The sequence below is a fragment of the Ahaetulla prasina genome, chromosome 6 (assembly GCF_028640845.1).
Source record: "Ahaetulla prasina isolate Xishuangbanna chromosome 6, ASM2864084v1, whole genome shotgun sequence".
NCBI lineage: Eukaryota > Metazoa > Chordata > Lepidosauria > Squamata > Colubridae > Ahaetulla > Ahaetulla prasina.
Genome location: NC_080544.1, coordinates 88,091,746 through 88,103,185, shown reverse-complemented (window position 1 = coordinate 88,103,185; position 11,440 = coordinate 88,091,746). Strand labels below are relative to the sequence as shown.

General features: G+C 38.3%; 1 protein-coding gene across 2 annotated transcripts; it reads left to right on the top strand.

Moving 5' to 3' along the window:
* The first annotated feature begins 5,068 nt into the window (after positions 1-5,068).
* On the top strand, positions 5,069-10,892 carry ARL14 (ADP ribosylation factor like GTPase 14). 2 transcript variants are annotated; one of them, XM_058188411.1, is made up of 3 exons: positions 5,069-5,197; positions 6,579-7,090; positions 10,538-10,892. In XM_058188411.1, the coding sequence occupies exons 2-3, from the start codon at positions 6,639-6,641 to the stop codon at positions 10,638-10,640; spliced, it is 555 nt and encodes a 184-aa protein (XP_058044394.1). In that variant the 5' UTR covers positions 5,069-5,197; positions 6,579-6,638; the 3' UTR covers positions 10,641-10,892. The 2 variants fall into 2 exon arrangements, with proteins under 2 accessions (XP_058044394.1, XP_058044393.1); XM_058188410.1 differs by lacking the exon at positions 10,538-10,892 and having other exon boundaries at positions 6,579-7,612.
* The last annotated feature ends 548 nt before the right edge of the window (positions 10,893-11,440 follow it).

Here is an 11,440-nt window from a genome sequence, read left to right as displayed (position 1 = left end):
GTTTTACTGCAGGTTTGAAAGGAAACTACAGCCACTTATCTCCACAACCCCCATCTCAGACACACCAACAACAGCCAAGCCTCCTACAAGTGACCCCATTTCATTTGGTTCACAACCCTAGTGATCACAGAAAAGGAAGTGCAGGACCTATTTCACAGACAAAAGCCAGGAAAAGCTCCAAGCCCAGACAAGATAACTCCTTCTTGCTTAAAAGTCTGTGCTGACCAATTGGCCCCCATCTTCACCCATATCTTCAATAAATCACTAGAGATGTGTTATGTTCCTTCTTGCTTCAAACGCTCTACCATCATCCCAGTGCCGAAGAAGCCCACCATCAAGGAACTGAATGACTACAGACCAGTTGCTTTAACATCTGTAGTCATGAAAACCTTTGAAAGGCTAGTGCTTTCCTACCTGAAAACCATCACGGATCCGCTGTTAGACCCCTTGCAATTTGCATACCGAGCAAATAGATCAACAGATGATGCTGTTAATATGGCTCTGCACTACATCCTACAACATCTTGAGTCTCCAAAGACCTATGCAAGGGTCCTTTTTGTAGACTTTAGTTCAGCATTCAATACCATCATTCCAGACATTCTTCTAACTAAGCTAAACCAGCTACAGGTACCGGAACAGACTTGTAAGTGGATCACAAGCTTCCTAACAAACAGGAAGCAGCAGGTGAAGCTAAGCAAGATCACATCAAATACCTGTACAATTAGCACAGGGGCCCCCCAAGGCTGTGTGCTCTCCCCACTTCTCTTCTCTCTGTATACCAATGACTGTATCTCCAATGATCCATCTGTTAAGCTACTGAAGTTCGCAGATGACAGAACAGTGATTGGTCTCATTCGAGACAATGACGAATCCGCATATAGACGAGAGGTCGAACGACTAGCCTTGTGGTGCAACCAAAACAATCTGGAACTGAACACACTCAAAACCATAGAAATGGTGGTAGACTTTAGGAAAAACCCTTCCATACTTCCACCTCTCACAATACTTGACAACACAGTATCAACAGTAGAAACCTTCAAATTTCTGGGTTCTATCATATCGCAAGATCTCAAATGGACAGCTAACATCAAAAACATCATTAAAAAAGGACAACAAAGAATGTTCTTTCTGCGCCAACTCAGTAAGCTCAAACTGCCCAAGGAGCTGCTGATCCAATTCTACAGAGGAATTATTGAGTCTGTCATTTGCACCTCTATAACTGTCTGGTTCGGTTCTGCAACCCAACAAGAAAAACACAGACTTCAGAGGATAATTAGAACTGCAGAAAAAATAATTGCTACCAACCTGCCTTCCATTGAGGACCTGTATACTGCACGAATCAAGAAGAGGGCCGTGAAAATATTTGCAGATCCCTCGCATCCTGGACATAAACTGTTTCAACTCCTACCCTCAAAACGACGCTATAGAGCACTGCACACCAGAACAACTAGACACAAGAACAGTTTTTTCCCAAAGGCCATCACTCTGCTAAACAAATAATTCCCTCAACACTGTCAGACTATTTACTGAATCTGCACTTCTATTAATCGTTTCATAGTTCCCATCACCAATCTTTTTCCACTTATGACTGTATGACTATAACTTGTTGCTGGCAATCCTTATGATTTATATTGATATATTGATCATCAATTGTGTTGTAAATGTTGTACCTTGATGAAGGTATCTTTTCTTTTATGTACACTGAGAGCGTATGCACCAAGACAAATTCCTTGTGTGTCCAATCACACTTGGCCAATAAATTCTAATTCTAATTCTAATTCTAATTCTAATGACTATACAAAGAAGGTGCACAGAATGTTTTTAACTTCCCATCAAAGTGGTACCTATTTATCTAATTGCATTTGTATGCTTTCAAAATGCTAGGTTGGCAGGAGCTGGGGCAGGTAGCGGGAGCTCACCCCGTCACATAGTACTTGGGTCTTGAACTGCTAACCTTTTACTTGACAAACTCAGTGTCTTAACTGCTAGGCCACGGTGCCTTCACAGAGAGCACTAAATAGCAGCAGAGAGATACAGAAATTTTAATGTCTCACGAATTTTGGCAGCCCAAAAGTAGAATCTTTTTTATATATATCTCCTTTTTCCTTTTCTTTTTCCTCTAGCCTTTCTCTTCTCTCTAAGAGTAAAGTTAAAGACATACATGAGCTCAATTTCTAGTACATGTACATGTAATAGAAATAGCACTTAGACTTATATATTGCTTCACAGTGCTTTATAGTCCTCTCTAAGCAGTTTACAGAGTCAGCATTTTGCCCCCAACAATTTTACCGACCTCGGAAGGATGGAAGGCTGAGTGAGATTCGAACTGCCAAACTGCTGGCAGGCAGTGATCAGCAGAAGTAGCCTGCAGTACTGGACTCTAACGAGTGTGCCACCACGGTTCAGATGTTCATGGAAACAATTAAAAAGGGTGGGGGGAGTTGCCAATATCTTCTTCCAGCATTTCTCAGTTTAAGGTAAAGCCCTGGGATTTTTCTGGTGATTGTACGTCCAGGTTCTAACCAAATTTGACTCTTCTTGGCTGAATTCCTTCGCTTCACTGCAAGACCAGCTACCTCTTTCTGCCATCTGGTGACTTCATTTCTTACTCCCCAAATCCTCTCAACTTACAGTTGTCCTTCAAAAGAAAAGGCAAATTTACCATTCACTTCAGTGGTGGGTTTCAAAAATTTTTACTACCGGTTTTGTGGGTGTGGCTTGATGGGCATGGCATGGCTTGGTGGGCGTGGCAGGGGAAGGATACTGCAAAATCCCCATTTCGTCCCAATCAGCTGGGACTTGGGAGGCAGAGAATAGATAGGGGCGGGGCCAGGCAGAGGAGGTATTTACCGGCTCTCCAAACTACTGAAAATTTCCGCTACCGGTTCTCCAGAGCTGGTCAGAACCTGCTGAAACCTACCTCTGATTCACTTGCGTTCGAACAGAATTATACAATAAGCTTTCATCACATCTGCACCTTTCTGCAGCTGAGATTTCTAAAGTGACGAGAGGAGAAATAACTGGGAAGGTGTTGAAATCTTTGAAATTAAATTTGCAAACTCTTTAAAACTTAATTTTTCTTCCCCTCACTAAAACTTATCTTTCTCCCCCATATCGTTTCTGCAACCAGATCCTCCACATTCATATCGCCCATCCAATTTAAGCCACATATAAACAATAATTAACAGGGGATTAATGAAAACCCTCTAATTGGTTTAGTTTAAGGAAGTGTTTTATTGAGCTCTGGTTTCTCCCTTCTCAGAACATTTTCTACTTATATTACTTCGGTATCATGTTTCGCCATTTTTTGTACTTTGTTCATTTCCCAACCAGCTTGAAACAATATGAAACATTTGTTTTATAACAATCAACCAATCTCTACATTCAAAACACCAAGAGATCCTTTCATTAAATTGTCTTCTTACAGAAGTATACCAATTCTTCAAATATCAAATTATTCTCTATTAGTTCATATTCTTGTTTTGATACATAGAAATAGTTTCTCATCTTATTAAAATAATATGGCTTGAAAAACAATGTTCCTTTCATAACGTATTTTGCTTTTGAGTAATTCTTCCTTTAAAGCAGGGGTGTCAAACTCAAGGCCTGCGGGCCAAATCCAGCCCACGGAGTGCTTAGATCTGGCCTGCGGGGCTGCCCTGGAGACAGCGAAGGACTGGCCCGTGGTGCCTCTAACAGCTAAAACAGCATTTGGAAAGGCCGCACGCAGCCCTCCCAGGTCCTGTTTTTTTGCCGCAACAGCCTCCTGCAGCCCTCTGCTAGTGAAAACGAAACTCCATTTTTGCTGGGAGAGGGCTCAGACCGCCACAGGCATCCCTGACACAAATGATGTCAAGCTGGCTATATCCACCCTGGCCATGCCCACCCGGCCCCCTGAGGTCAAACACAACCCTGATGCAACCCGCAATGAAATTGAATTTGACACCCCTGCTTTAAAGGCTTAAACGCTTTTCCTTTTTGAAGCACGGCTAGACTAATATTCTGAAAAAAAGTTACTTTATTTCCTTCCTAATTTATATAATAATAATAATAATAATAATAATAATAATAATAATAATAATAATAATAATAATAATAATAATAATAATAATAATAATATTTTAATTTGTATACCGCCCTTCTCCCGAAGGACTCAGGGCGGTTTACAGCCAGAATAAAAATACAGCAATACATACAATATTAAAAACAAACATTAAAAAACTTATTAAATTTGGCCTAATATTAAAATACAAGTAACACTAAAAGTTAATATAAAATTAAAACCCCATAAAATCAGCTAAAAATTGAAATTAAAATTCAAGCCAGTCCAGCAAGACGAAACAAATAAGTCTTAAGTTCGCGGCGAAAGGTCCAAAGGTCAGGTATTTGTCGAAGTCCAGGGGGAAGCTCGTTCCACAGGGTGGGAATCCCCACAGAGAAGGCTCTTCCCCTAGGGGCCGCCAGTCAACATTGCTTGGCTGACGGCACCCTAAGGAGTCCCTCTCTGTGAGAACGCACAGGTCGCTGGGAGATACAAGATGGCAGTAGGCGGTCCCGTAAATATCCCGGTCCTAAGCCATGGAGCGCTTTAAAGGTGCCCATCAACATTTTGCAAAATTCTGTCTCTCACCCAAGCATTTTCTTTACTATATCCCTTGGTGTTTGCATCTGATTAAACCTAGATCGGATTGAACCTATGGCCATGTTCCACATCTTTAATCTAAAAGCTTTAAATCAGATAGCTTGTCATTAAGTTTTGAGATGAGCTATCCAAAAGAAGAAGACTTTTCTACATTTTGTCAGATTCCTCTAATTAGCTGATTATTTCTTCTGTTCTGATCCTGTACCTCAGCCGGCTCAGGTCCAAAGTCTGCAACATATTTTATCATCAAAAATGTGCTCATTGTACATCACAGTGTCAGAAATATGCTAGTAGTCAAAGCAACCTTTGAAACCTGAGAATACATTTCTGTTAGTTGTTTATTAACTTGTTCAACTTTTCCTGCCCACTCCTTTTGGACTATATTAGTTGACTTATCCCATTTTGCCCGTACTTCTGGTTTGCATTGTTTACCTTGATTTTCTATTCAGTCATTTGTCTTATGCTTGATGTCCACATTCTCCTCTGGAACCTGGTCCTCCTTTGCCCTATCTTCTTCATAACTAGAGTGACCTGCTCTTCAGCTGAATCATCCACGTAAGCCTTAATTCTTCTACCCTTTTTAGAATTACCTTTCTTGTTCATCTTCTTAACACTATTCCTGTCTGTTATTTGACTATTCAGACAAACATGAATGGTGAAAATGATCAGACAAGGTGAGCTGGAAAGAAAGCAATGTTCCAGTATCTCAGGGATTGCCACAAAGAAGAGGGAGTCAAGCTAGTCTCCAAAGTACCTGAGGGCAGGACAAGAAGAAATGGGTGGAAACTAATCAAGGAGAGAAGCAAGAACTAAGGAGAAATTTCCTGACAGTTTTGCTTTACTAAATGGGTATGATAAGTTATTTCATTCCTATGCAGTCCCGTTACTGAACATCTACCGAGGAAAAGAAGCATGACCAATTATGATTTGGCGCCTGTAAAAACAATAAAGTTTTTTGAAAAAAATTTTCAAAAAAGCTTGAAAAATAGGACCTGACAATGATGGGAGTCTGGGCAGAGAATGTCACAGAATGGGTGCTTTAATAAGAATATTGTACAGATAATTCTCAGCTTACAACAGAGCCGTGGTGGTGCAGTGGTTAGAATGCAGTACTGCAGGCTACTTCTGGTGATCACCAGCTGCCGGCAGTTTGGCAGTTCGGGACTCACCAGCTCAAGGTTGACTCAGCCTTCCATCCTTCCGAGGTCGGTAAAATGAGGACCCAGATTGTTGGGGGCAATATGCTGATTCTGTAAACTGCTTAGAGAGGGCTGGAAAGCACTGGAAAGCGGTATATAAGTCTAAGTGCTATTGGTATTGCTAGTGACCGTTCAAAGTTACAACAGCACTGAAAAAAGTGACCGTTTTTCACACTTATGACTGTTGCAGCATCCCTATGGTCACATGATCAAAAGCTTGGCAACTGACTCACATTTATGATGGTTGCAGTGTTCTGCAGTCATGCAATCACCTTATCTAACCTAATAAGCAAAGTCAACGGAGGAGCCAGATTCACTTAACAACTGTGTTACTAACTTAACAACTGCAGTGATTCGCTTATCAACCATGGCAAGAAAGTTTGTTAAATAGGACAACGTTTATATAACAACTGTCTCACTTAGCAACAGAAATTTTGGGATTAATTGTGGTTGTAATTTCAGGACTAGCTGTATTATAATATAGTGAAAAACTATACTTACCCTTATATTAAGAGTAATATGTCTAAAGAGAAATATCACAAGAGCAAAACAATAAAACCTTTGTGTGTATTTTACCTTGGCATTAATCAACTTCTGTTTTTTATGTCAATATAAGTCCGCCCTTAGATAGCCTGTAAAATTCTGTTTGCAGGTAAAGTCCTAAAGCAAATACATGCCCAACCTTATTCTTATTACAAAGCAGAAACCTGATATTCTGTTGCTTCCTCTTTTACCAGCCATTGTTTCTCTGAGACGGACACCAAATCCATAAGGAGAACAGCAAACAAAACTAACAAATGGGGCTTATAAATTCTACACAACTGAAAATCAAAGAAGCCCAGATTATAATGCTTGGACTAGATTCATCTGGAAAATCCACTCTTTTATACAAGCTAAAATGTAATGAAGTCTTCCTAACAGAGCCAACAATTGGTTTTAATGTGGAGATGATTAAAACATCAAAAGACATGACCTTAACAATATGGGATGTTGGAGGTCAGCAGAAAATGAGGATTGCTTGGGACAACTATTTGGAAGACACGGATTGTTTGGTCTATGTTGTTGATAGCTCTAACAAGCAGCACTTGGAAGAATCAAAGAAAGAGCTGGAGCTTATTTTAAAACATGACAATATTAAAAATGTACCTGTGGTTGTGCTAGCAAACAAGCAGGATCTTCCTGGAGCTCTGAATGCTGAAGAAATAACTCAGAGACTCAACATGAAGAAGCACTGCCAAAACCGAAACTGGTATGTACAGCCTTGTTGTGCACTTACGGGACAAGGACTCTCTGAAGCATTCCAAAAAGTGACAAAATTTGCAAAATCTTGCATAAAATCTAAACAAGAGGGCTTTGCAATTTTCAAACAACTTTAAGCTATCATTTCATAATCTGGATAATTAATTCATTGCTGGGGTAGAACATTTGCCTGTCCATTAACCATCAGATTTTGTAATATGTTTTCCTAATTTTTCAAAAAAATGAAATATTTGTGATAGAGTTCGAGCCAATCACTCATGTCTATTGGCCTTCATAAATATTCTGTTGCTGAAAGGAAAGAAATATAATTAAATCTGAAGTATGAAACTGCAAAAAGAATAAAGTCAGCCATAGTATAAATGGTTATGGAAGTGTGTATGTGTGTTTCTGTGTATGTCATCCATTTTGTATCCAACAATTATGCAATTAATGTAACAATTTTGAAGCTTCTGCAATAAGTAATTGGAAATGATTAGACAAAACCCGACTTGTCATTAGTATGCTATTAATATAAAATCAAATAAAATATAGATTTGCACTTCTGTCCTAAAGTTTATGCTAGCAAATCTTCCACGTAAAGATAAAATGTTCAGTATAATATATAAATTGTAAAAATATTTATTTTTACAATTTATTTTAATTTTTTTAAAAAAATAAAACAGTTCAACACTTCTATTTTCATTAAACCAGGTAAAATGCACAAAAGAGTAAAGTATTTACTTTTTTATTTACTTGTTTTACAGCTGCCAAAAGTAATTATATCATATCCAGTGGTGGGATTCAAGTAACTTAACAACCGGTTCTCTGCCCTAATGATTTCTTCCAAGAACCAGTTTGCCAAACTGCTCAGAAAGTTAACAACTGGTTCTCCTGAAGTGATGCGAACTGGCTGAATCCCACCACTGATCATATCCCAAAACAAAACAGAAAAGATTTCACATAGAAAATCTTTAATATAATGTTTCTTTAATTTTCATAACTCAATAGTATCCAAATTCCCTTTAAGAATTCATCTAGTATAAAACATTTAATACTTATTGTTTAATTGTAAAAACTCAATAAAACAAATTTTAAAAAAAACATTTAATACTATTTGATACCAGAGATATTTTGTCCAAATTGTTTGTTTCCATAGACAAGAAATTCTCCTATAAGGTAGGTTCACAAAGATTACAAACCACAGCAGTAGATGAAAGGAGCATTTTAACAGTTTGAAGTCTTCACTAGAGGACACACTCAGAAATATACATTAATGTATACATACATTAATTTCATTTTCAGTGATACGTGTATAAAATGTACAGAATCAGAATACATTGGTAATTTTGAAACATCTTTTATACTGGAAGAATGCAGTGAGTGTTTGATGCATTGCTTTGTGGAAAATGTTCCATGATGCTTTATATGTCATAATAGATATAATAATCATTTGCATTAGATATATGAAATTCCCACTTTCACTTGGTTTCTAACTGTCATAGGATATCATTGGTAATAAAGCATTTGCTTTATTAAAATAAATTTGCTTTATTATATAAAGAGAAATGAACAGGTATCTTATAGAGACATCTATTATGTCTGCATATTTTTAAGGTGTCCAAATGTAAAAAGTCTGCCTTGGTTGAATTTTTCTCATTCCAGTCAAAGGAATGAGTAATGATTATATGGTAACCGATTAATGTTCTTGCCATGTCTTTCCTAAATATAAAAGCAACTTTGTATCTTCTTTGTTTTTCACCCCGAGTAATAAGTGTGATCTGAGCCAACCCCTGTCCATCTCAATTCTTTGATGCCTAATATGTCAGTGCATAGTCATTTCATTTTATCTTGTATTGTCTTTAACGTTTCCATTTCATGCTTCTTACACTACATGCTCCCACTATAATTTGTATAACTTCAGATTTTCTTTTTCTGAATGGCAGTATCAGCAACTAGACATCCCAAAGGCTTTAATCTATCCACACTGTAAGTGCCATTAGAGTCTGAAAGATCCTTAGCTCTTCTTCAATAGTAGGTTAAGTGCCATCAACTAAGAGCCCCATTATCCAACACTATATCGTTTTATATTATTAAATTTTCTATCCATGGGGTTTTCATGGTACAAATAGAGGTTTACCAAGTTCTTCTCCCATACAGCATGAACTGATGTCTTTGCCATGGTCACTAAAATGATCATCTATCTCTGGTAGCCTGCTTACTTTAGCTGGGCAACTGGATGATAATCACGTCTTGGGTAACACTGGTTGGAGTATATACTTTGGGTATACAATACCAATGTTTTTCATTCATTTTTCCCAGGAACACCCTCTGCCGTAATGACCCAACTCAGCAGGACTTTGGGGAAAAATATCTTTGAGAGCAATTTCAACATACACTAAATCAGATAAGAATCAAGTAGTCCTTAACTTACCACTGATTGCTCAGCGACCATTCAAAGCAGTAGTGGGTTCCACTTACCTTCGCTACCATGAGTGCGTGAGTGCAGCACTTCTGCGCATGCACAGAACCTTCTGCACATGGGCAGAGCATCCATGATGACATCTGGGTGGGTGGGCGGAGCCTCCTGCTGCCGTCACTACCAGTTCACTTGAACCAGGGTGAACCAATCGAAATCCAGCACTAATTCAAAGTTACAATTGACCCCCATAAAGTACTTATGATCTGGTTCCAAAGTTATGACAGCTGCCACTCCTGTAGTCATGTGATCTCATTTTGAGTGTTCGGCCACCAGCTCCCATTTATAACCATTTGCAGAATCTCACAGTCATGTGGTCACAATTTGAGACATTTTTTTCTATAAACTAATATCTACTACTCAGTTTCAGCAAGACTGGCCCATAGCAAACAATGGCTTTGCTTAATGATTCGGATTTACTTAATGACCATGGCAATTCACTTGGTGTTCATATGATGATCCACTGTACAGCCAACACAACTTACAACTGAAATGAGTAGGCTCGACCAGTGATAGGTTGAGGCCTACCTATATTACTGAAAGTAACTGTGCTATAAAGTACTTCAAAGTGAAAATTGTTTGGTGCATGTATATCACTTACAGGTTACTGTGCCCCATAAGGTTACTGCACAAATAACATTTTCTGAGCTTTAACGTGTTGTTTTATAATTATGGTGTCATATTAATCAGTCTTGAAAAAGATTTCAAAATTCTGACTAACAATGCTAATCATCATGCCAGTATGCCCAACCATCGTTTAAGCCAAGGAAGTTATATCAGAAGATGTTATGATGGGGAAGAGTTAAGTATGATTAAAGAACATGTACGATACCCAAAAAGTGATTGCTATGGTGATGAAGCAATGCTATGGCAACATTAAAAAGAGAAATGTCAGTGTATCCATACTCATGATAGAAATCTTAACCCATTGTATAAGCTTTGACAAAGGGTGATAAATCTTTTTTTCTTCCCCCACCCCAGGAGTGGAAAACAATGGATCTCAAAAGGTTGTAGACCTTCAACACTCAGCACACTCTACCACTGCCAGCAACATGAGCCCCACCCTTTTCTATGTGTATTGTGATGTCACACACATGGGGAGCTTATGGCATGATGCTGTAACACTGTAAATGCTGTTGCCACTGTAACAGCCAGTGGCACTGGACATTGAAACATAACATTTGGGAGGGTCACAGATCAAAAGAATCAAATCAAAGAGACTACTGTTTCCATCTCATCTCTTGAGAAAGGCACCTGTAATGTTTTCTAATATACTGAGTTGAAAGTCAGTTCCTTCTGCCCCACCGACACAGGGGCGTCTTTTCATCCTTTCCATATTCAGATCCCCAGATCAAAGCATTTTGGAAGAAAGGCAAGGAGAACTGGTTTTGACCCTTCTTCAAGATTTAAGAAAGGTCATCTAACAACTTCCAGGGAATAAATATCACCTCTCCTTTTCCAAAAGATATTAAAAGGAACTTCACAACAATCTCTCTGACTCTGTCACCCTTCTTGGCCCCAACTGTGAGTGTGATAATAATATTGTCAGACATCTTGGGCCTTTCACAATTGTCTTATTACGAAGCAACATTTTTCTGAATTAAAAAAAATAAATAAACCCAAAACTTTTACATTATGTACATAGACCGCAGAGTTACACATGCGAGATATGTTGAATTGATGAATAAAAGAATTAATGAATAAATAAAATACAGGAAGAGACACAAAATGAAACAACAACATGGTTTTGCATTATTGTTTAAAAGAAAAGATAGGAAGCAATTAAATATTTTACCCAGGGGCTGTTCCTGAATCAAAATTTGGCTGCAGTTCTTAAAGGTAACAAAGCAGAATATGGCCACTGCCAGAGATGTAAGATTGTAC